The sequence below is a fragment of the Oratosquilla oratoria genome, chromosome 26 (genome assembly GCF_046742065.1).
Source record: "Oratosquilla oratoria isolate Oo_2021 chromosome 26, ASM4674206v1, whole genome shotgun sequence".
NCBI lineage: Eukaryota > Metazoa > Arthropoda > Malacostraca > Stomatopoda > Squillidae > Oratosquilla > Oratosquilla oratoria.
This window is the reverse complement of record NC_134802.1, coordinates 48,524,913-48,551,165: the sequence shown is the minus strand read 5'-3', so window position 1 is coordinate 48,551,165 and position 26,253 is coordinate 48,524,913. Positions and strand designations below refer to the sequence as shown.

At 41.5% G+C, this 26,253-nt stretch overlaps 2 protein-coding genes across 2 annotated transcripts; one reads left to right on the top strand and one right to left on the bottom strand.

Moving 5' to 3' along the window:
• Nucleotides 1-298: 298 nt before the first annotated feature.
• On the bottom strand, nt 299-15,712 carry LOC143039534 (lysosomal Pro-X carboxypeptidase). The gene is made up of 10 exons (XM_076209696.1): nt 15,541-15,712; nt 13,616-13,756; nt 13,148-13,249; nt 12,435-12,616; nt 9,963-10,120; nt 6,894-7,066; nt 4,502-4,666; nt 4,094-4,281; nt 2,030-2,248; nt 299-861 (listed from the first exon to the last, which is right to left on the bottom strand). The coding sequence occupies exons 1-10, from the start codon at nt 15,619-15,621 to the stop codon at nt 831-833; spliced, it is 1,440 nt and encodes a 479-aa protein (XP_076065811.1). The 5' UTR covers nt 15,622-15,712; the 3' UTR covers nt 299-830.
• A 485-nt stretch (nt 15,713-16,197) lies between these two features.
• LOC143039218 (anaphase-promoting complex subunit CDC26-like) lies at nt 16,198-23,923 on the top strand. Its single transcript, XM_076209084.1, has 2 exons — nt 16,198-16,477; nt 23,637-23,923. Exon 1 carries the CDS (start codon nt 16,271-16,273, stop codon nt 16,469-16,471), a length of 201 nt encoding a protein of 66 aa, XP_076065199.1. The 5' UTR covers nt 16,198-16,270; the 3' UTR covers nt 16,472-16,477; nt 23,637-23,923.
• The last annotated feature ends 2,330 nt before the right edge of the window (nt 23,924-26,253 follow it).

The window sequence follows — 26,253 nt, the reverse complement described above, 5'->3', positions numbered from 1 at the left end:
TTTTAGGGAGATTAAGTTTTGTTGACACAGGGCCAGTTTAGTAGCCACTAGTGCTAGCGACTTGTAAATTATCCCTCTACTTACACAATGTCAATGTTAAGTTTGTAAAACTTGTCTTCAAACTATCATAGTGTCAACACTTGCTGCATATGTTAACTTGCAACTAGTACTAGCGGCTACTAAACTAGCCCCACATCAATGAGCCTTTAATGGGAGGACCTGAGGATAGTTCTTCACTGCTGTGGCACTGCAAGTTTAGGCAATAAAACAAGACAAAAATGATTAAAATCACTGAGGGTCTTTTTGTAGTTTTGTGCATTTCCAATATTTTATTTTATTTTAGTTACACACTTGGATCCATTCATATAGTGTCAAGACAACTGTAACTGACCAATCCGTTACCCCTGGTCTCTCTTGCATAAGTCCTGAAGTCTCAAGGAAACCGACGACAGCCTCTGGGTAGGACCGTTAGTCACTCAGAGAAGAGGACTGTGTTGCTGTCTGGGGACTGTCAACATGGGGCACTAAAGTATAATTAAGTCTTCATTTTCTGTCTCCACTTGGTCTTGAGTCATCTGGAAACATGTTAGTGTAGTAATACTAATGACCCACTTTCGGAGAAGAATAGGCGAATATTTCGATCACTAACTGTGATCCTCTTCAGCAGATGTGAAGAGGATCTGCTGAAGAGGATCACAGTTAGTGATCGAAATATACAGATCTTTTTACTTTTGCCTATTCTTCTCCAAATGTGGGTCATTAGTATTATTTTACAAATGTGCTACGACATTACTTTGTTGTGATGTTTGTGTAGCTTGCCATCATGTCGTTTAACTGAACCAGTGGGCTATGGATGCATGTCTGTTGAGAAGAGAAAAATAAGCACAAAATGCAGTAACGAAAGGTTGCGAGATTGTGAACGGATGAAGGAATAACATGACCCAATGGGACATTCAACAAATAAAAGTACAATAGGAATTTTCAACTTTATAAATCAAATACTTCTATTTCATTGGATAAAATCCAGTGCTAAAATATACAACATGACTTATCAACAAAAGTATTCAACAACTTGTATTAAACATACATTTGTGCGAATTAATACATACATATACCAAGGTTTTTTCCCCCCCTGCTTACAAGGGGGTAGGCTATGTCAACAGGGATGAGTGGGAGTGGAATTATGCCTTTTGACTTTGGTACATGTGGATGTATGAAACACGTGATGAATTAATGGTGCTACTATAGTGTGAAGTCCACCATATGTCGCCTACCCAGGTGACCCGCGTGACCCTCGTTCCTACGGGACGCTCCCCACATGTGACCTGACCAAATACATCAAAAACGTGACCTGACCTAACCTGTCTATCATTCTTAGAAGATGTACGAAGCATCGCTGCGATAAATGTATGGAAATATATCCTCTTCACTCCGGGGCACATCGTACGTCTGGCAGCATTAGCTGCCCGATGTGCGATGTTGCATCATAATAATCGCATTATAAAAAATAAAGTCAGTGCTCAATCGTTCGTTCTCTTTCACCCGTGAATTTTGATAACCATAGAAAATATGATGAAGCCAGTTTAGAGAGAATGGAGGTTACGTAGGTACGACTACAATAAATATAATCAAGATGCCGAAGTCGGCATCATCGCATACCCACTTGCTCCTCATGCCGCCTACATAGGCGTCACCATATGGAAGTGGTTAAATGTTTATTTTTACCTTTCTTCCTTTATTATGAATGTAATTAGAAATCCAATTATCTAAGTCATTCCTAGGATATGTACAAGTTATGTGTTTATAGCTAAAACAAATGTATGGAAATGGTAGACCTCACGCTGTAGTACTAATGGGAGGTAAATCTCGCGCTATAGTGTGATAGACCTCGCGCTATAGTACTACCAGGAGGTAGATCTCGTGCTATAGTGTGGTAAACCTCATGTTATAGTACTAACAGGAGGTACGTCTTGCGCTATAGTGTGGTAGACCTTGCGCTATAGTAGCACCGAATTAATTAACACATTACTGCTTGGGCTTCTTCATATGTCTACGTTGATGCTCCTTGATCCATTTCTTTATGTGGGCCTTCTCCGTCTGCCTCGCTTTTATCACAGACTCTGGATCATTTGGGTCGGCAGCGCGCAAATCCAAGTGATGAGCCCCCTCGGGTATGATGACGGCCACCACTGATGAACTCACGTTCCAAACAACACCACCAGTTGACCACGGATCCAGAAGACCATTGCTGTTGATGAATAAACAAACAAAAATTAAATTAAAGTAAATGTGTGTCCAAACCATCCCAATACTCTTTCATCAGCCCTATCTGCCATATCCTTATCCACCCCCCAGCTCTCCCCACCACCTCGTTTCTCTATCCAGTCGTGTAACCCCTAACATCTTTCCCAGACATTTCATCTTGAACACATTTAAACTTTTCCTCTCTGTCTCTCTTAAATTCCATGTCTATGCCCCATACAGTTCTGTCAGCAAAGTCAACCCTTCATATGATCTCTTTCAATCCATTCCCAAATACCTATTTCTCATGACACTTTTTAATCCTCCAAGGCATATACTTGCTTCTCTCAATCTACAATTTACCTCCACCTCCACTCCTCCCTTCCCTGCCACATGTGACCCCAAATACCCAAAGCTATCCACTTTCTCCAGCCTCTTTCCTACCAGACTTACTTCCAACATGCTACCATACTCTCCTTATACATTTCATCACCTTACACCCACATTTACCTTCAACTTTCTCCTACCGCACACCTTCCTAAACTTTGTCACTATATCCCTTAATCCCCCCTCTGACCCTGCCACAAATGCAGTGTCATCAACAAACAACTGGCTCGCCTCCCACTTTTCACCATTTTCTCTTAACTATTCCCAATCCCCTGCCCATTGCCCTTGCATTTACCTCCAACACCACACCATCCATGTACATATTGAACAGCCACTGTGACATGACACATCTCTGATGTAGTCCCACCTTTACCTCAAACCACTCACTCTATTTCTAATTCTAACATGGGCTTTACTACTCTCATAAAAACTCTTGACTGACCTTCACAGCTTTCCCATGATCCCATATATCTGCAAAACCTCCCAAAGTGCCTTCCTGTCAACCCTTTTATAAGCCTTTTCTAAATTCATAAAGGCCCAAAATACATCCTTACTTTTTGCTAAAGCTTTCTCACATGTCTTACAACAAAAATCTTCTCCACATAACCCTTACCTTTCCTGAACCAACAGTTCTCAATAACTATAATACAAAACATATACTAATCCTTCCTATGGGCAAACACCCTATGGCCCAGTTAAGTTTAGATATAAGAGGAGTTACAGTACTTGCAGGCCAGAATTCAACCAATCCTCTGCCTTCCAGGCTGTTCTTCCTTACCCCAGTGAAAGTTTACTTGTTCACTGATAATGCAGTTAATGTAACAGTTTCTACCTCCTTCTCCATTAACCCCTTCCATACGGTGCCGCACACGTAGGCGTCATGGGGAGCGAGTGTATTCGCGAGGCTGCCATATCGGCGTCTTGATTATATTTATTGTAGTCGCCCCTCCATAATGACATTCTTTCTAATTCTTTTGTAATCGCATTTTCTATGGTTATCAAAATTCACGGGTGAAGAGAGAACGATCGATATAAGCAGTGACTATATTTTATGATGCGAGTATTATTACGACACGTCGTACGGCTGGCATTGGTTGCTGCCACCGAGATCTAAGTCCATGACGCCTACGTGTGCGGCACCGTATGGAAGGGGTTAACCCCTTCACTCTGGGCCAAAATCTCGTGGGCAGCATTAGCTGCCAGACGTGCGATGTTGCGTCATAATACTCGCATTATAGAAAATAAAGTTACCGCTGTATATTGCTCGTTCTCTTTCACCCATGAATTTTGATAATCATAGAAAATATGATGAAGCCAGTTTACAGAGTATGGGGGTCTTGCAGGTACAACTACAATATATATAATCAAGATGTCGATATCGGCATCCTCGCGTATACACTTGCTCCTCATAACGCCTTCGTAGGCGTCATCGTATCGAAGGGGTTAAATCTGCATTCTACGTTACCTGAATACTATATTGCTTGAAGCTCTGATGTCTCTTCCTCCATAAATATGAGGTGCCATGAGAGGTCTGGGGTAAATACCCCATTTCTTGTAGCAGTTCTGGGCAAACACGGTGAAGTTCCACGGTGCCGGTTCAAAGAAATCTTTCTTGCCGTCGTAACAAAATGGCATTACCATTTCCGTACATGCCTGAGAATGAATTTTATTGATGACATAAAAGGCTCAAAAGGCTGCAATTTCATAAGACGAACATTGAAACAATCACAGAGAGAGGTTCACCAACAACAAATATTTACTAAATGATAAGAGTTAACGAGTTCCAATGCCATACACTCTTTGAGAGGTGTAATGTTTAGACACAAATGCACATGACTCTTGTACAATGTACCTCTAATAGCAAATTTCTCACCTGGAAATCCCAACCAAAATCTCCGAGCCTGGGGTCAGCATTCTGCTTATAATCCAGACATGTTGAAGATCCTGTGAAGTTGAAGTAGACAGTCAGGCCTTTAAAGAGTTCTTGTAATAAGTCTTGTCCTTTCACCGTTGAATTTTTTAACTCGTTACACACCGTCTGCAAAAGGAATGTTGGAACAAATAATTTGCATCCTGGTCTTTCTGCATGTGTTGTTTGCTGAACCTTATTCAACCCATCAATCTCAATCGCATGCACACCTAACAACTCATCCATACTTTTAAATTAAGTACTGTATTTGCAATAACGATAATAAACAATGATCAAGGATGGAGTAAAATGAAGATATCTTTGAAATGTTTACTATTGTGGGTGACCTGACAATTTTTTTTATTTTTTTCTTATTTTATTTATTTATTTATTTTTGGTGGGTAGGAGGGGGTCAAGGCTCCACATTTACCTCATGATGCACTGTGCCCAACTCTCCCTCTGGGGTAAGTTTGGGTCAAATCGGTGACCTGCCAATTTTGGCCAAAATACATATATATATATATATATATATATATTTTTTTTCTTCTTCTGCTCCAACTGGGCCACCATCTCACCCACAAGTTGAGGGCCACCAGGGCTCCTGTGGATTACATTTGAACACCGCTCAGGCCAACAACAGTACGGGTGCTATAGCCAGAGGTATGAAAAATCAGAGAAAAGGCTAAAATTTGGATGGTCACTACACATAGGCCCTTGGGCTTAGGCTCCCTGCATCTACGTTACGGTGCCTTGTGGCCAACTCTCTCCCTCTGGGATAAGTTTGGGCTAAATTGGTGACCAGGCAATTTTGGGTCCCCTTTGGGATTTTTGTTTTGTTTTGGAGTCATTTTGGTCACCTGCTCCAATTGGGTCACCAACTCACCCACAGGTTGAGGGCTGCCAGGGCTCCTGTGAATTCCACTTGGACACTCAGACCAACAATATGGTGCCACAGGAAGAGATGTGAAAAATTGGAGAAAAGGCTAAGATTTGGATGGTTGCCATGCACAGGGCCTTGGGCTCAGGCTCCTCGCATCTACCTCGAAGTACACGGTGGCTGATTCTTTCCTTCTGGGGCAAGTTTGGACCAAATAAGTGACCCGCCAATTTTGAGCAAAATCCGTGGGTATCTATGGGATTTATTTATTTTATTTTATTGTCCACCTGACCCATTGTCCACTGACACAGGGGAGTGGACAAGGTGCAGGGATGACCCGTCATCCAGGAGATGCTAAGATAAGAGGGAGGGTGGAGGGGAGTGGAGTGTAGTTAAGGATGGAATGGGTGGGAATGATTTTACGCCTTTTTCTTTTTGGCTACCTCCCTTGTAAGGGGGAAAAGCCTTGGTACATGTATGTATTTATTTTATTTTTACCACTTTGGTAACCTGGTCTGATTGGGCCCCCATCTTATCCTCTTATCCACAGGGGGTCTCTGGTGTATGTCCCCAATTGATGATGATGAGTCTTGCAGCTCTGTATCATGTTGCTGCTTATATTCAGTTTCCGATTGCAGATTCCCAGGAAAGAATATGATATAGGATGACTGAGTATAATAAAGTTGATAAGAATACTGTTTTGTTGTTTACCTCCGAGTGGTGTCCAATTTAACCCCACATTTCGAGATGAAAAGTCTGAGAAGTATGGGTTACTAGGCTGGATAGAGTGAGAAACGACGAGGTGAGGAGGAGAGCAGGGGTAGAAAAAGGTGTTGGGAGATAGGGTTCATGAAAGAGTATTGGGATGGTTTGGACACATGGAAAGAATGAGTGAAGAAAGATTCGTAAAAGTGGCATGGAAGGCAGAGGTGGATGGAGTGAACATGAGGGGGCGACCAAGGAAGAGATGGATGGATGGGGTGAAAGGGGCGCTGGTAAAGAGGGGAATGTCTGTTGAGGAAGGAAGGGAGAAGACAGAAAATAGGGTTGAGTGGATGTATGGAGGGGATAGTATGAGTGAATGATATTTTGACGCAACCGAAAGGGATTTCTCCCCATCTCTCTTTCTGCACGAGGGGACTGAGAAGGGAATGTTGATTAAATGAAGCAGCCTTGCTGTGGATGTGCTGTGTCTTGCTGCATTGCTTCTGACCCAGGGCAGTGGGCAAAATACAGGGATGACCCATCATCCAGGAGGAGCCAAGAAAAGAGGGAGGGAGGAGTGGTGAATAGGAGTGGAGCATGTGGGGACGAAATGAATAGGAGTGGATTTATGCTTTTTTGATTTTGGTTACCTCCCTTGTATGGGGGAAGGAGCCCTTGGTATGTATGTATATGTATATATATATATATATATACATATACACACACACATATATATATGTATTGTACGTATGTGAACAATAAACCTCACCCTACCTTGATCGGGTATGCTGGAAGAGGTGCCAGGAAAGACGCTGGGTATGGGTACTCCACCATGGCTAAGTTTGTCCAAACATTTGTTAAATAATCCTTGAGGTCTACAATGTCTTCCTTGGTCTTTACTGGTTTGCAGAGTTGCCAAGCGTCACTTAGCCATTCGTATCCTTTCTCTACAAAAAGAATAATAAAACTTTAGGCATTAACAAAGTAATTCCATACCGATTACATACATATGATTCAGTTTAAGGTCATGAAAACCCCTATCAGGAGGCTAGGATGGTGGCCCTTATAGAGGACTTTGTAGTGTGGCATTTCATGAACTGTGCCCTTGGTCCAACTCACTTGTGGCAGAGTTTAAACTGCCGTCATCTCAACCTACGCTGCAAGTAGCAACAGTCTAACCTGCTTAGCCAGCAAGCATCCTACTAATCATATACGTACAGTAAACCCTTGATAAACCCAACTAATTGGGGGAGGGATGCCCGATGGTTTATCAGAAAATTTGACTGATAAAATGGTCGGAATTGCACCTTATAAACCGACTGAGGGTCAGTTTATATGGTGAAGTGTTCAGTAGCATGCATGTTTAAAATGGGTGACTTCTTTTTAATCTTTTACATGCATTTGGACACATGGAAAGAATGAGTGAAGAAAGATTAGTAAAAAAAAAAGCATGGAAAGTAGAGGTGGATGGAGTGAGCATGAGGAGACGACCAAGGATGAGATGGATGGGTGGGGTAAATGGGGCATTGAGAAAGAGGGGAATGGCCACTTCTTGTATGATGGGGAAAAGGCCCTTGGTATATAGATGGTGTTTTTTCCCATGCAAGTTGTAAAAGATGACAAAGTGGAATGGTGTGATGGGATTACATATTCTTCTTTATGTAAAGGTATCCTATAAGAATTCACAACATAAGAGGGTCTGGGAGATTTCCCACCAGAACTCTAAGATTTGAGTCATTGTGTATTGCTATGGTACAGATGAGAGCAAAAAGGAAGATATAGGCGGTATGTTTGTGAAAAAGATGGATGTGTTACTATTGAATGAAACTAAGTTGAAAGGGAGGGGGTGATTTTGAGTTTGGGAGTGTCTGGAGTGAGGAGGTAGCAAGGGAGGGAAGGGGTGACTGCTGGTAAGAGATGAGATCGGAAAGCATGTGGTGGAATAGAAGGAAGTATCTTCAATGTTAATGTGGATGAAGGTGAAACTGGGATGGGAGATGTGGGTTTTTGTCAGTGCATAAAGGCTTTGTAGTGAGAATAGTGTAGAGGAAAGGGTGGCTTTTTGGAAAGATTTAAGGGAGTGCTTAGAGTTTAGGGAAGAAATGTCAATGTAGTGGTGTTGGGAGACCTCAATGCTAGAGTAGAGGATGACCCAACAGATGGTGTGGTAAGGAAGTTTGGAATGTCAGGTAAAAATCATAGGGGGGAGATGACTTAACTTGTATTCAACATAGCTGCATTTCCCTTCGATGCTTAGCATGCAAACGCGTGCACGCCCAAGGCTGAAATAATTTCAGTATTGCTGCACTGCAGGTTGTTACTCCAACTCTTGTGGGTGGGGAAGTTGGGTGTATGTGTACGTGTAAGGTCACAGTATTAACTATAGATTGGTCATATGAGCTCTGAGCTCTCATCCGGGAGGTTAATAACTGTCGATCACGAGTCCAACACGTGATCCAAGACCATGGTGAATCACGTATGATACAACATGGTAGTCTCAATGACGGCAACCATCTCCCAAGGGACTGTGCACTGTTCAGTGACCAAGCTAACCAACCTTTCTGACAACGCCTGTTTACGAACAATAGATTCCCTGCATCTCAGGTCAAGCCCTCTACTTCGGACAATGGCCCAGCTGCTTCTCGGGTCAAGCCACCTGCACGACCGACCGGCGTCTCAACCGATGTGACCCAGCCTTCCAAATTCTCCTTACAACTTGTATGGCATCAACCCCCTTATTCCATGATTGGCAACCTTTGTTAATATGTACATAGAATATGTTTCTGGCAACCCTCTGAGTTTTGATTGGAGCCTGCTGTGTATTTTGTAGTCAGAACTAAACTTAGAAGATTAAAGCCAAGAACTCTGCCAGAGTTTCTTTCACCACCAATTCCAAAAGTAGTACTACAACCTACAGATGATGGTAGATATTTATTTAGAAAGAATTAACAAAAACGAACACACTGAGAAAGTTGAGTATAAGTATACATGGGAACGGGTGGATGGCAAGGTGGTTGATAAGGTATTAATTGACTAAGTAGTGGAATCCAAAGGAAGGATTGAAAGTTCTGGATATCCATGTTCTTTGGGGAAAGAATGTGGGAATGTCAGATCGTATTTTGGTGGAAGGGAAGTCTTCTCTATTTTCTGCACGAGGGGACAAAGAGTGTGGGTTGCTGTGTAAATGAAGCAGCCCTGCTGTGGATGTGCTGTGTCTTGCTGCATTGCTTCTGACCTGGGCAGTGGGCAGGAGACGGATGACCCTTCATCCGTGGGGAGTTAAGACGGAAAGATGGGTGGTGGATGGAAGTGGAATTGGGGGAGAGTGGATGCATGCCTTGATTTGGCTACCCCCCTTATAAGGGGGAAGAAGCCCTTGGTATAAAGATATATATATATATATACCAAAGGCTTTTTCCCCCTTACAAGGGAGGTAGCCAAAAAACAAAGGCATAAAATCCATTTCCACCCATTCCATCCCTAATACACTCCACTGCCCTCTTGGCACCTTTTGAATGATAAAGATACATACATACATATACCAAAGGCTTTTTCCCCCTTACAAGGGAGGTAGCCAAAAAACAAAGGCATAAAATCCATTCCCACCCATTCCATCCCTAATACACTCCACTCCCCTCTTGGATGATAAAGATATATACATACATATACCAAAGGCTTTTTCCCCCTTACAAGGGAGGTAGCCAAAAAACAAAGGCATAAAATCCATTCCCACCCATTCCATCCCTAATACACTCCACACCCCTCCACCCTCTATCCTCCTCCTTATCTTGGCACTTCCTGGATGATAAAGAGAGTACACATAAACGATCTTTTACGACTTACTTGCTTTTACAACTTCATCGATAGTTTTCCACGACCTACGGATGATATCAGCACACTCTTTGGATGCCTCGGCAAAGTCCTTTGTCACAACTTGGCCGAACTTTTCACACGGAGTAATGCCTTCAAACTGCAGGATGGGGGCAGAGGCTGCAATGGCCCTTGAAATACGAGAAACATAATAGAAAATGATCAAATTTATTACCAGCTATATCACGAATACCTTAATCATCACAAATCTCAGGGCTTGTCTTTTAAGGTACACATTTTCTCGCCCGTGTCACGAGGTACCTAATTTCGAAATGAGGAACACTTAAAAACATACATACATACATATATCAAGGGTTTATCCCCCTTACAAGAGGTAGCCAAAAATACAAAGGCATAAATAACCCCTCCACCCATTTCATCCTCAACAAACTCCACTCCCCTCCACCCTCCTGCTTATCTTGGCACCGCCTGGATGATGGGTCATCCCTGTATCTTGTATACTGCCCTGGGTCAGAAGCAGTGCCGCAAGACACTCATCCACTAAACAATGATCAAATTTCCTCTGGAAATCAACACAGCAGAGTAATCACTCCCAAGAGAATGGTGTACCTATATTGAGGTCACCATCCTGCACTGAAACAGCAAAAGCACAGAATCAGCCTGGTAATGACATCAATTGCATGAAATTCAACCACCATATGAAGACAGAACACTTCTTTCAGCTCTCCTTCACTACAGACATACATACATACATATAGCAACGACTTTTTCCCCCTTACAAGGGAGGTAGCCAAAAACAGGCATAAAACTCATTTCCACCCATTCCATCCCTACATACTCCACTCCCCCTCTTTTCTTAGCTCTTCTTGAATGACACGTCATCCCTGCATCCCACTCACCGCCCTGGTTCAGAAGCAATGCAGCAAGACACAGTACATCCACAGCACGACTGCTTCATTTAATTGGCAACCCCCTATCTGTCCCCTTGTGCAGAAAAAGAGATGGGGAGAAATCACTGCCGAGAGCAATACAAAACAACTTACTGACTGACTTAGGGGCTAGAACTGTGATGACGGCCAATTGTCCTGGAGGCTGCAGGTTTCCTGCAAGAGACAACCAGCACAACAGATTGATCGACTGTTCACCTGTAACCTTCTCCTCTAATTTACTTATCCAAACTAAGCCACCAACTTCTTCAGTCTCTTCTTGGATGCAGCTGTAAACACATTTTCATTTGTAAATAAAAACGGGTCTTGCTGCACTGCTTGTGACCCAGGTAGTGATGGATGTGCAGTATTTAGGTTTCTGGCATAGAATCGTGTTCCTGTCATTTTCAGGTGATGTTCTTGGGCAATCTATGAAGCAGTCTTGCTGTGAATGTGCTGCATCTTGCTGCATTGCTTCTGAACCAGGGCGATGGACAAGATGAGAGAGAGGGAGGAAGGGGTGGTGAATGGAGGTGGATTTTTTTTGTTTTTTCTTAATTTGGGAGTGGAGTATCATAATGTGTGGGAGTGGAATTATGCCCTTTGATTTTGGCTATCTCCCTTGTAAGGGGGAAAAAGACCTTGATATATATCTATATATATATATATATATATATATATATATATATATATATATATATATATATATATATATGTATGTATGTATGTTCTATGGAGGATGATTTTGGTTTCTGTATGCAGGTGTCCAATTGGGATTATTTTGGTGCATACTATTATTACTCTCATTTACTATCAATTGTACATGGAATAAGGAGAAAAATCACCAAGGAAAATAATACATATGTTGATGACCAAGCACTTTCATCTATTCAGACATCCTCAGGGTACATGTACCCTGAGGATGTCTTAATCGAAAGCATTCTGCCATCAATATATTTATTATTTTCCTTGGTGGTTTTTCTGCACATTTAGAATCATGAGTTCATGTGATTTCTCATGCAATATGGAATACATACATACACATACCATGGCTTTTTCCCCCTTACAAGGGGGGTAGCCAAAAAGGAAAATGCATAAAATCATTCCCACCCATTCCATCCCTGAATACACTCCACACCCCTCCACCCTCCCTCTTATCTTAGCACCTCCTGGATGACGGGTCATCCCTGCACCTTGTCCACTGCCCTGGGTCAGAAGCAGGGTAGCAAGTCACAGCACATCCACAGCAAGGCCGCTTCATTAAATTGGCGACCCCCCTCTCTGTCCCTCCCATGCATAAAAGGAGAAGATGGGGAGAAATCCCTTCGGGCTGCGTCAAAATTATGGTATAAATAAATATGGAATAAATAAATTAAATTAAATAAATAAATAGAAATTAAAATGTGACAATTTCAGGGCTCCACCAAACCAACGAAAGCACTCTCTCTGCAAGAATTTTCATGACCAAGTAACTTAGCCAGGACAAGACTGTTTGGTCTCATGACCAAAAAAAGGTTCGGAAATTAGTACAAGAAACTGGAGTGGGGTCATGACTTACCCTTCAACAATGTGTGGGTATTTCATTCTGAACCACGCTGCAAGCATTCCTCCGTACGAACCACCGAAGACGATCACTGGGCTTTTTTTTGCCCCACCAATGCTGCCCTTCATGTACGTAATCAGTTCCATGTAGTCGGCAAGCGCTTGCTCTGAGGTCAGATAGCCGGAATACTTTGGTGCCTGAAGATGCAAAAATCAAAGATCTTGGATCAAGAGTTTATTAATCTCCTAAAAATCATGAAAATTTTAAATACATAAAAGTGAACATTAATTAATCATCTATTAATATGTAAATATACACAGGATGACTTCGGAATTACCACTGAGGATATCAATTTATCACATTTTTTCTTCCATATGACACACTACAGGTTATCAATGATCTGTACCTGTACAATTATCTTTAAGTTTAATTTCTTATATTGTGTGTGGGAGAGAGGGAGAGAGAGAGAATGACATTCCTGGGCAATTACATCATACCAAAAGAGAGAGACAAAGAGAGAAAGAGAGGAGAGAGAGAGAGGAAAGAGAGAGAAGAGAGGGGGAAGAGAGAGAGAGAGAGAGAGAGAGAGAAGAGAGAAGATAGAGAGGAGAGGAGAGATAATGACACATTCCTGGACAATGACATCACACTAAAAGAGGCAAACTTTTTTTATAACTACATTAATGCATGATTTTCAATGTGTACAATATCCATCAGTTCCAACTTACTGTGAAAGACTTATTTCCATACGGTAGAGAAAGACCATAGTAACGGTGTTCTGCAAACACGAGCATTGCTTTGAATTCTGCAGCTATCTCCCACATGAAGCCCTGAAACCAGTAATTCATTCTGTGAGCAGCAAATCATTGCAAATGTACATTGGGTACTAGGAAGACGCAAGATCCACATACTTCCAATTATAAAAATATACGAAGAAGGTGCAAGAGTGAGACACGGGTCTAGGGCCGAATTTATTCCCGACCGGTTTCGCTTAGAGTTTCTTCAGAGGATTGAAGAAGCTCTAAGCAAAACCGGTCAGGAATAAACTCGGCCCTAGACCCGTGCCTTACTCTTCCACCTTTCTCAAAAAACCTGTCATGATGTCTCAACATAAAAATATATCTTGACACAAAGCTAACAAACTTATGTCACTACATATATTTCTACTCTATTCACTATATAATGCTAATACGTACCGTATTCTCGGCAAACAGAGTGATATCTCCTTCATTGCCGGCGTAAAAGAATATGGGTCCTCCATTTTTGTTCCAAGAGTCTGCATTCACCACGTATCGCTGAATGAAGGAATCAGAGTCAGCAAAGCTGAAATGATCAACCTGTGAAAGAAAATAAAGATGCTAATGTAATTCCTGATCACTGTAAACGAACAATATGTATATAAATAATAATACCAGAACAGCAGGCAACTCATCCCACTGTGCAGCACTGTGCACAGTCTGGGCAGAGTTCTCAGTGGAAAAGCTTAATCTCGCTGATAGTGTTCCACACACTGACCCAGGGCAGTGGACAGGATGCAGGGATGACCCGTCATCCAGGTGTCAAGATGAGAGGGAGGGAGGAAGGTGGAGGGGAGTGGAATATGTAGGGGATGGAATGGGTGGGAGTGGTTGTTGTTGTTGTTGTCGTTCCCTAGACTGTCTGTGGGTGGGAGTGGTTTCTATGCCTTTTTCTTTTTGGCTACCCCCCGTGTAAGGGGGAAAAAAGCCTTTGGTATATGTATGTATGTATGATAGTGTCCTTAGAAGACTGAAGGAAGTCATCAAACAGAAGGGAAATATCACCCTAAAGAAGGAGTAAATGTTCAACAATAAATCTTGTTGTACCATTTTTCTGACATCAATAAAAAAAATTCCCTGTTGCATTTCTGGGAAGGGTGTGGCATCAATACTCATGGTGGTTATTGTACAGTGAGAAGGAAGTGCATGTGAAGTTTCTTTGGTAAGCTGGATTAGCTGTGGTTGTGAATTAAACCTAGAATCACTGTCATCAGCTCAGTCATACTAATTAGATGCTGGCATATGTATACATATATACGAGTGGCAGGGTGGTGAGATAAACACCGAGAATTGTTTAAGTTATATTAACTGACGTTTCGCTCTTAACAGAGTAACAGTATATTTAATGTCTTAACGTCAGTTAAACTTCAACGATTCTCAGTGTTTATCTCACCACCCTGCCACTCATTTTGTCATCCATTCCTCAATATATATATATGGCACTAATCTATCATACCTCTGATGTCCGCTGTTGTGGAGAGAGGTTGGAAAGCCGTAAAAATCCCTAAAAGTACTTTTAGACTTGCCAAGACTTGAACCCGGGCCTTATGCATTTCAAGACAGGAATGCTATCCATTGCTCCACACAGGCTCCAATAGATACTTTGGACAATTCAGTGCCCACCTTTTGTTACAAACTCTTGAATGTAGAAATGTTGAATGCTACAGCTTTCCATAGCAAATACTATAAATCCAATTCCTATCAAGAATACTGTGAGATACTTAAACAAGACAATACCAATGTATATTTAATGTCTTATTTCATAGATCCTGAATCATATACACACAGGAATTGTAACAATTATTAAATATGGCCATTTAGACTAACCTTGTTTCCCTTTTCATCACAAAATACACCTGACCTGTCCCTTTTTTTATGAACTAAACTAGTCTTGTTAAAGCTTACTCATTCTCTACACCTGTTGCTTGCAAAACATTATGATAAAGGATACAGTACAAGCATGCACTTATGGTTTTAAAATATGGCTTGTAAAATTATATCACTACGATGATATGAAATATACACTGTTTGGAAGTCAACCCACATCATGTGAAAATGACTAAGACATACTATGACGTGACATACCATCGATTTCCAACAATAAATCATATATAAACATACATACCGGCAAATTATATAAAACTTGTAAGTGCACATAATCACGCTAAGAAAATTTCACTTTCATATTCAATTCTATTCATACTGTATGTGTAAATGTCATTCATGTCATGACTAACATGCATTACGTTATCTACCTATGGTATCTCTCATGTGACTGCCGCACAAGAGTACAAACAAAACAATTTAAATATTCTCTCAGTTACCTTTTGTTTGTAGAAGTACGTCTTGAAGTCGTAACAATGACTAGTGTAGAAAAACAGTGCAAGTATTATTAATGCCTTCATATTAGTGACTAGTTCTGACACTGTCCCTTACTTCGTTTGTAATTACTGCCTCCCGACTACCCTGGGGTCGTGAGGTGAACTGCGGAAACTGCGGTATAGCCCATCCGCCGAATCCTGCAGTAAACATTATTCGCTTGAAGAAATAAATTACGACCAATACAATTATTGTATGTTAACTTTATTTGAGCAAATTCCTGTAGTATTTTGTATCATTCATACTAACTGAATGAACTCCAGTGACCGGTACATGGTTTAAAAACCTACACAAATGTAAGTAATTATCAATGCCTCACTAAATGCTACATATGATCCAATATATATCAATTGATATTTATATGTGGATTCATTTGTTAGGTTAATATGACCATATTTATATATACTTCTATAGTATTCGAACAGGTGCAAACTTGAAGAATACGACCCCAAATTTGTTTGGGAACATGTTCCATGAATATTGGAGAGATTAAGGGCTTGATTCTATCTAAATATAGAGATCTTATAAATAGCATAATAACGTAATTTAGAAATGTAGATATTCAGATAGAAATTTGTGTTTTTCAACCTAAACCTGTTTCACTTTTTTAAGTTCGTGTACACACATGGTTTCTATGGAGACGGAACCTACCGTGAAAGAACAAAACAAACTAAGATGCTGAGAAGAAATCCAACTAAAGTTGAATTAAAGCTTGAAGACCTCCAGGAATTAGATATCAAACTAAAAGCAGAATTGGAAGCACGTAAAGGTCCTGACAAGGTGGAAAGCAGCCCCACTTTAGAGACGCAGAAGATACGGCAAGAAATTATTGAAGAACGCATTGGGTACAACCCAAGGCCAAGAAAACCAAATTAAACTCAGGTTAACTTTGCATATTTTCATGTGTTTACAGTACTGTATTATACTCATTGAACATTTTATATAATTCTGTTTTTCAATTGTTAAAGTTCCATGAAGCCAGAATCTGTAATTTGTTCCCATAATTGGTTGTTTCAAGTATTAGTATTTTGTTAGAAATAATAATTTTTTCTAGTGAGACTATCGTATTAAAGAGATGGAGCCGTGGAGCTCATGAAGGATAGATTAACAAATCAGTAGATCTTGTGGTCCTGTCCAAGAATACAACTTACCTCCAGTGCTAAACACAGCAAAATGAATTGACAATCTTATACACTTACGCTTAGATACACTTAGATGTCGGTGATCGACGCAGCTAGACTGGGGTCCCACTGTGACCAGGCAGCCCCCTCCTATCCATGGTCCAATCGATTAGTCGATTGGCATTGGGGCTGGTGTATCCTGGTGTTGGCGGCTGGTCTGGTATTTTGGCCAACCATACATCCAGATGTTTTTTGAAGGTGTCTGGAGACACCCCTGTTATATTTCTCAGTTGGGGCAGGATGCAGTTGAACAATCTTGGCCCACTGAACGAGAAGCTATTGTGTATTTTGGACTTTATGCTCAATGTTGATCTGGGAGTGGTCCTCACATAACACAGCCTCCCTCTTCTTTGGTGAACTGTAACTTGGATTCCAGTGTTAGGCACCCTCTTTTCTAGCACCTTCCAGATGTAGATAATGATGTAGCGTTCCCTGCGCCGTTGAAGAGAAAACAGCTGCAACTCTTTGAGCCTCTCCCAGTAGTTCAGTTCCTGGAGCCTATGTATTTTACTGGTGAAGGTCCTTTGGGGTCCTTCAATCTCCGTGATCTCTGATATTTTCTGGGGAGACCAGAGTTGGCAGCAGTATTCCAGGTGTGGTAAGACTACTAAGTATTTCAGCGGCTTTGACCCATCGTTTTTCGCTCATATTTCCGAAATAATCATTCACATCAGCATGGTATATTAGCACAGCCTAATTCACACCCTGCGCTAATTTTTGACGTTATAGTGCATTCACAATTGTATGTAATTACGGTGTTTACTCTTGATATTAAGTGTGTCGTAGCCGACACCAGTGAAGTAAATCAAACAAGTGAAGTTGGGATACACGAGGTAGTTTGTGATGACATCACGACTTCACCTGTTTGATTTACTTCACGAGTGTCGGCTACGACACACTTAATATCAAGAGTAAACGCCGTAATCAAATACACTTGTGAATGCACTATAACGTAAAAAATTAGCGCAGGGTGTGAATTAGGCTGTGCTAATATATCATACTGATGTGAATGGTTATTTCGGAAATATGAGCGAAAAACGATGGGTCAAAGCTGCTGAAATACTTAGTAGTGATTTCCACAGGGTCAGCATACATCTTGGACTTCTTGTCTGGAAGGTACGTAGGATCCACCCTGATAGGTGCCTTGCTTTTAATGTAGTTTGGTTTATGTGATGATAGAAGGAGGCATCGCTACTCATGCTCACTCCCAGATCTTTAACTACGTCCTTTGCAATGATCTCTTGTTGGCCACAATAGTAATTTGTTGAGGTCTTGAGATCCAATTGGTGGCCATAGAGTAAAAGTTCGAATTTATCTCCGTTCAGTGCCATGTTGTTCTCCTCTGCCCACCTCAGTATTTCATTCAGGTCTTGTTGCAGGTCATCAGCATCTTGTTGCAAAGGATGTGGCTGTAGAGTGCTTAAGGTCTCTATCTATGTCCCCTATCATGATGAGGAACAGTAGGGGGCCCAGTACAGAACCTTGGGGAACACTGCTGATTACATTGCTTGCCTGTGAAGGATATCCCTGTATGATGACTTGTTGTTTCCTGTCAGACAAGAAGCTGTGTAGCAATTTGCCTAGGGCTCCGCATATTCCAAGCGCTCGTAGTTTGTGTAAGAGGATCCCATGGTCCACTTTATCAAACGCTTTAGCAAAGTCCAGGTATATGACATCGACGTTGTCCCCATCTTTGGTGTCATCCAGTATTTTATCATAGTGGGCGAGTAGTTGCGAGAGGCATGAGCGTCCTTGTCTGAATCCATGTTGGCCATCGTTAAATGCCTCTATGGTTTCCAGATATTTAACGATTGCCTTCCGCACTACTCTTTCCATTATTTTTATTAAATGGGATGTGAGTGTCACTGGTCTATAGTTCTTGGCCATGCCCTTACTACCCCCTTTGTATATTGGAATGATTGTGCCATATTTGAGGGCTTGTGGCACATGTCCTGCTTGTAGCGACATATTCCATAGTAGTTTCAGGGGTAGAGCTAGTTGGTGTTTGCAGTTTTTTAGCAGTTGGGCATGGAAACCATCTGGACCTGCTGCTGCATTTGGTGCTATCTTGTTGATGGCCACTATTATATCTTCTGCGGAGATCTCTGCTGAAGATAATTGGTGTGACGTCACCTGGGGTATGTTGAAGAAGGTGTGCGGATCGATTACCTTCATGTGGTCCTTCGGTTAGCTAAACACCCTCTCATATTGCAGTTTGAGCAACTCTGCCATCTTAACTGGGTCGCTCTCCAGTTCCCCAGCTGGATTTACGAGTGGTCCTATGGTAGGTGTACTCTTTAGTTTCCTGTTGGCATATGAGTAAAAGAACTTACTATTTGTTTGGATGTTAGAGATCGCTCGTAGTTCTTCTTGAGCCCTCTGGTCTTTGTGGGACTGGATGAGTTTTCTCTCAATTACCTCTAATTCTCTTTGTATGTTGATGGTGGTTGATAGGTGTATGGTCTTTTGGAGTTTGGCTCTTAGCTTTGTTCTCCTCTTCATCAAGTTTTTTCCTATCTCTTGGGATAATTTTTCTTTGTTTTTTGGTGATTGTTGGTTTGGGAGGCACTATAGTTTTACAGATTTCCAAGCATCTGCTCTGTAAGATATCTAGGGCTCCTTCAGTATCTTTGTTGTGGAAGAGAGTTACCCAGTCAGTCTGACCTATTTCTTTTCTAATCTTGTCCCAATCAATATCTTGGTAAGTTGGTGATAAGATAGAAAGTTGCTCATTTATTTAGCTGTGTTTAGGACTAGAGGTAGCAAACTGTGTTACCATTCTACCTGGATTTTGCAAAGGCATATGACAAGGTGAATGCTGGAATGGAGAGATCAATGATGGGAATAATGCTGAGAGACTGAAAGAGAGCAAGTTGGGTGAGAGAGCAGACTAGAGTGAAAGATATTGTGGAAACGGTAAAAGAGAGGAAGTGGAATTGGGTAGGTAAGTTGGTGCTAAGGACTGATGAGCGATGGAGGTAATGTGTTACTGAGAGGATGCAGTGAGATAGGAAGCGTGGAAGAGGAAGACCAGACAGAAAGTGGAGAGACGAGATCAAGAAGTTTGCATGAGTGATGTGGCAGAGGATGTTGCGGTTGTGTGAATTATGGAATGCTATGAAGGAGGCCTTTGTTCAACAGTGGGCTCAGGATGGCTGATTTGATTGATTTGACAAGGTTGATCATAGAGTTCTACTCTACAAATTAAAGAAAATCGGCATCAGAGAGAAGCTTGGAACCTGGATCCATAGCTTCCTAAGTGACAGAATGCAAAATGTATTGTAGGTTCAATAAAGGTGGTAGAGAAATGATGAAATGTTCACTTGTTCACGACTTTAATTTCACAGCAAAAATAACAGTATGTGTCTCACACTCTCTCACTCAAGTTCTTCGAATGCCAACTCGTCTCTGTCTGACTGCGTGATGCTTTCACACTGTTCGCGTGCCCAAAGGCGGTTGCTAATCATTAATTTTCCACAATTATTCCTTGCACACAGAAATTTACATTCATTCGTATTTCAGTTATACAATAATTAAAATTTTGATATTAATAATCTATCTCATTTATTCAACTTTTGCATTACAAATAAATTGATAATTAAGTAAACAGAAATGGCAATTAGAATGTTCTAGAAGATTCATGCCTGTTACACGCATGTACGCACACACATACAGACACAATGACACATCAATTTTGTTGTACAGTACATCTACACATAATGGTAACAGAATTAGAATACAATAAATGTCATGGTGGAGTGAGCAAAGTCGAATAGTTTAGAAGTAAAAAGTGGTGTGTCTGAGGGATCGGTACTCGAACTTCTATTCCCGGTTATGATAGAGGACGTAAACGAAGAGGTTACGTATTCCAGGGCCACATCATTTGCATACGACACCAGGATCTCCAATGCCATACGAAAAGAAGATGTGAAGAATCTACAAAGTGATTTAGAAAAGATACTTAGGCATCAGTTAACAACATGACATTCAACAGTGATAAATTTGAACTCATCTAATATGGAAAGGATAAAATTTAGCAGGAACATATTTATATTGTAGGTGAAGATATCATTGAAGAGAAGGACTCCCTCAAATATCTGGGAGTATGGATGAACAAAGGCTGTGCTTTCAGTGAGCATGTGGAGAAAATCACAATAATAGACGAGCAGATGTTAGGCTGGATTCTTTGCACTTTCCTACCCAAAGATCAAGATCATCTTCCGTATCTGTGGAGGTCTCTGGTTGTCTCAGAAATGGAGTATATGTGGCAGAGCCTGTGGTGCCTGCATGGAATAAAGGACACGACTCAATGGTGCAATGGTAGCATTTGCAGCTGCCACTACGGCAATCCGAGTTCGAATCCTACCTGGGGGTGAAATAATTTCAGTATTGCTGCACTGCGAGTCATTACTCCAACTCTTGTGGGTGTGGAGTTGGGGGTGTGTGTGCGTGTAAGGTCACAGCATTACCCATAGACTGGTCATATATATGAGCTCTGGAAAAAGTGGTGGAGTGGAGTGGAATGGGTCGGAATAGGTACGTGCCTCTGATTTGGCTACCTCCCTTATAAGGTGGAAAAAGCTCTTGATATATAGATAGAATTCTTGCTGCATTGCTTATGACCCAGGGCAGTGAGTGATATGCAGGGATGACCCATCATCCAGGAGGAGCCAAGAGAAGAGGGAGGGTGGAGTGGTGAATGGGAGTGGAGTGGGTGGGAGTGGAATTATGACTTTTGACTTTGGCTACCTCCCTTGTAAAGGGGAAAAAGCCCTTGGTATATGTATGTATGTACACGTGGACTGGTAAGCCAGTCTTGTATAGGATACTGATGACAAGTTTTAAGTAGTCGGTATTCTTAGGACTTTGGTGACATCCTAATGGATTTGAGTTATGCTGATTTTTTTTATGATTAGAAACTAATCCCCACAAAACAAAAAAAGAATGCTGATCACCTTTAATTATGGCACTCCTATGATAGTGGTCTCATTTGACAAAGTGATTTGGTCCCCAACTTGTTTTATTACTAAAAGTTTGAATTACCATAATTTTGAATATACAAGGGATTGTTAGTGATTTATTATGACATGGTTTGATTTGTCATGATACCGTCATATATATTACTGTATAATAGTTCCCAATATAGTTTCATCAATGTTCACATGATTTTGGGTATCTACAGTAGATGCTAGTGTGAGAGATTACATGAAATGTGAGGGTTATACACACATATACCAATGGCTTCTTCCCCCTTATAAGGGGGGTAGCCAAAAAACAAAGGCATAAAATCCACTCCCACTCCACCCATTCCATCCCCACATACTCCACTCTCCCCTAACCCCCCTCAGCTCCTCCCAGGTGACGGGCCACCCCTGCATCCTGCCCACTACCCCGGGCCAGAGGTTGTGATCTTAGAGGTCAGTCATCCCAGTAACTAATCTGAGCTTGGTCTCGCAAGTCTTGATAATTGGTTCCAAAGACCAATACTAATGTATTTCTGTATTTGTTTCACCGATCCAATGCCCCTCTTCTCTCAGACGGAGACCTGTGGCCCTGGATAAATTGGCCATAGCCATTGGTTTGGGACTGGAAGTCACTTAGCGAAGAGATCGTATGGCTCTGTCTGAAGTGATTGAGTGTATGACAATGCAAGATAATATGCTCTGTGTCTTCTGTGTCACCAGGGGCGGACTGGCCATTAGGACATTTGGGCAATGCCCAGTGGGCCGGTTCTTTTGTGCCCCAGTAGGCCAGTACAAGGGCCAACTCCATTTGGGAAAAAAACTTTATTTATCTATTTTTCAACAGCTTAATTATTATAGATATTATCTAAAATAGTCAATTATGTCTGTACATAGGCCTCAAAATACCCCTAAAATTGCTTAACTCGCTTCGCTCGCCACTCACCCCCTCTCATGAGGCTGTTTTGAGTGAAAAGTGCCTGAGCTGCTTTAACATCCCAGTCTGCCCCTGTTTGTCACTGTTGCATTTTGGGTATTTTCCACAATGTTCTGAGATTTCTCAGGGCTTTGTTTAGGTTAGGATAGGATAGGGATTGTGATTTTGAGTAGGAAAAGAATATTACATGGTTTAATTACTGTAGCTATTTATATGGAACATAAGAGAGAAGGAGTGTGAATGTGTTTGAGATGAGGTGTCTGAGAAGTATGATGGGGGCTACTAGGCTAGATAGAGTGAGAAATGAGGAGGTGAGGAGGAGAACAGGGGTGGAAAGGAAGTTGGGAGATAGGGTTGATGAAAGAGTATTAGGATGGTTTTGACACATGGAAAGAATTAGTGAAGAAAGACTAGTAAAAGAGGTATGGAAGGCAGATGTGGAGAGAGTGAACATGAGGGGACATCCTAGGATAAGATAGATGGATGGGGTGAAGGGGGCTTTGGGGAAGAGGGGAATGTCTGTTGAGGAAGGATGGGAGAGGACAAAAGACGGGTGAATGGAGAATGATTGTATATGGATGATGATGTGATCCATGAAGTGGAATGGGTGGAGGATGGGGGATGAGGGAGTATGTGTGAGAAAAATTTGACGCAGCCCAAAGGGATTTCTTCCCGTCTTCTCCTTTTCTGCATGAGGGGATGGAGAGGTGGGGGGGGTCGCCAATTTGATGAAGCGGCCTTGCAACACTGCTTCTGACCCAGGGCAGTGGACAAGGTGCAGGGATGACCCGTCATCCAGGAGGTGCTAAGATAAGAGGGAGGGTGGAGGGGAGTGGAGTGTATTTAGGGATGGAATGGGTGGGAATGATTTCATGCCTTTTTCTTTTTGGCTTCCTCCCTTGTAAAGGGGAAAAAGCCTTGGTATATGTATGCAGCTATTTATATATTCTTTTTCCTTGCAGGATACGATGTCCTTCGAAAACCAGACTTCCTTGACGTACCAACTTCTCCTGTACACAAATGGATGGTTCTTGGGGGTGTTCATGTTCGTTGAAGCGGCCCTCCTGATATTCAAGAGGAACATTCTTCCATACCCTGTAGGAAACCTGATTGCTGAAGTCTTCCTCCTTCTCTTTTTTGTAACCATCGAAAGTGTTCGACTCTCCTCCGGAAAGAGGGGAAATCTAATACAGCGATCAATGCCACTATTGTTGTCGGTCATTTTTTCTCTTCCCAGTGTTTTAGCGATGGTTTATATGTTATTGTGGCAGACTTACGTTCTGCGTATTGAAGTTGTCTTAGTCTCTCTTTCATTGGCATTTCAGTGTTTAGAGACGTTATTTGCTATATTAGGGTTTATTACAGTGTCCAAGGCAGGGTAAAAAGCATTCAGCCGTGTTTCTCTTACGAGTGATTTTTTTTCAGACCTTCAGTGTCTTGGAAGCTGAAGGATGGAAAAAAATTAATCTGGGCATATATTTTTGAACGATAGAATATAAAGTTTGTATGTTACTTATTATACGTGAATTTCATACCCGAGTTATTGCATATGTGCGGCAGTATGTGAATATTGATGAAATGTCTATTCATGAACAATTTATTAATCGTGATGCTTATAGGAATTAAATATTTACCTTTCTTGGAGTCACTTTTAACCCTTAAATGTTAGGAAGTTTCTTCAGTTTAGTAAAATTATTACTAACCAGAATAGGATGAAAATAATCAACGTCTTACATGAATTCATTGAGGAAAATTTTAACCCAGAAATGACCGGGAACTTTCCCTTGGGTGATTGGAATCATTAGGTCTTAGCAAAAAATTAAATAAGAATGATTGCTATCAGTACTGTGGGTTGATTGTCACAGATCCATGTGCAACTCGCAGGTTACACTTTAGCTGCTCCAAGTATATACATTGTTGAATATTTTCTGTTTTGTAAATTAAAGTTTTTAAACAAAGAAATTGTAAATATGTGTGTTTTTTCCCCCAAGTTCATTGATGAATAGTTTAGTATAATTGTGTGGAATTTTGAGAAGTAGAGGTTATTACTATTAGTTATTACTATTACTACTAGTTATTACTATTATTAGTCTCTGAAAATCTTTCTGGTTTGGGAAATATGGCATTTCATAGACAAAAGTTTTCTAAAGGTTTTAGATAAGCTAATGAAGTGTCTTTCGGTATTAATGATTACAATCTCTTAATACGTAGGGTTAGGCTGTCCTTGCCTACCAGACGGGAAACTAACTACAGTGAGACTTCTCACTAACAGACGTTAATCAGCTCTGTTTGCAGTGTTTTCGCTGTGTTTTTGGTGCTGTTGTTTCGTGTGTGCAATCACTATGCCACCCAAAAACCACTCCAAAACACAGCGAAAACACCGCAAACGCAGCTAATTAATGTCCGTTAATGAGAGGTCTCACTGTACTGCCTGACCACCTCTAAATCGTGCCTTCTGGGAACGATTCTCACACGGGAAATCAGTGCTAAATGTGAGGTAGTGACTGAATCACTGACAATACATTTAGTCACTCCTGTATATTTTCCTCCTATACCAGCAATACTGTGCCTTTGCTCTTTCCTTCTTCTTACTCTACGCAAGTTGTATGATGATGGTGAGTGATGAAAATTAATATCCGTGTGAACAAGTTGCTTAAACACGGAATGGGAGTGAGGTGCTTATTCCTGATGTTTCATCTACATATTTTTTTTTAAGGAATGAGCATACTGGATTGTGCAGAGTTGTTGTTGTTGTCGTTCCCTAGACTGTCTGTCCGAGCAGTCCCGTCTCCCCAAGGAATGCCACAGCCAAAACTGGGTTTTCCCACAAATCCTTTATAGAGTGTATGTTGTGTTGTTTGCATGCAAAGTTTATATATATGCTTGGTAGCTCATGGAGGTATGCAAGCGTGGTGTGCTCCTCTCTGATTGGCCCGCTGAGATGCAATCTGCTGTCTCAGGTATCTCAGCTGGCCAATCAGAACACAGCGCGCCATGCTAGCATACCTCCATGAGCTACCAAGCATATGTATATAAACTCTTCATAATCCAGTATGCTCGTTCCTTTGAAAAAGTCAGTAGACGAAACGTAGGAATAAATGCTTCATTCCCAGTCAGTGTTTTAAGCATGGTGAGTGATGGTAGGGGCAGGAGAAGGGGATTGCTGGAAGCATATAGTCGCAACCCACTCATGTGTGTCGCAGATCTTGTGGTCGCTATTGGGACAAGACATGTGGTATAACTTGTCAGCTGCTTGTGTATCTGAGCAACTCAGTTTAAGACCCATCCTGCTTACCCTACATGGGGAAGCTAGAAAAGGTGCCCTAGATATGATATGGATTAACGTCACAAACTCCCCCCTATCAGAAGGCTAGGACGGTGCTCCTCACAGAGGACTTTGTAGCGTGGAATTTAATGAACTGTAATGCCCTTGGTTCAACTTTGCCGGTGGCAGGATTCGAACCGCCATCCCATTGACCTTCACCACAAGTAACGATGCCCTAACTTGCTCAGCCAGTGAGCTTACCTACTCATTTTCTACCAGACCCTGAATGAAGTCGTGTTAATGTGGCCAAAGTA

Coding starts and splice junctions, on each gene's coding strand:
- LOC143039218 (XM_076209084.1), top strand. CDS start 16,271: ATGCTGAGAAGAAATCCAACTAAAGTTGAATTAAAGCTTGAAGACCTC.
- LOC143039534 (XM_076209696.1), bottom strand. CDS start 15,621: ATGAAGGCATTAATAATACTTGCACTGTTTTTCTACACTAGTCATTGT. Junction 4,667..6,893: donor TTCCAGCATACCCGATCAAG/GTAGGGTGAGGT, acceptor TTCCTTTTGCAG/ACGGTGTGTAACGAGTTAAA. Junction 2,249..4,093: donor TCAAGCAATATAGTATTCAG/GTAACGTAGAAT, acceptor ATTCATCAACAG/CAATGGTCTTCTGGATCCGT.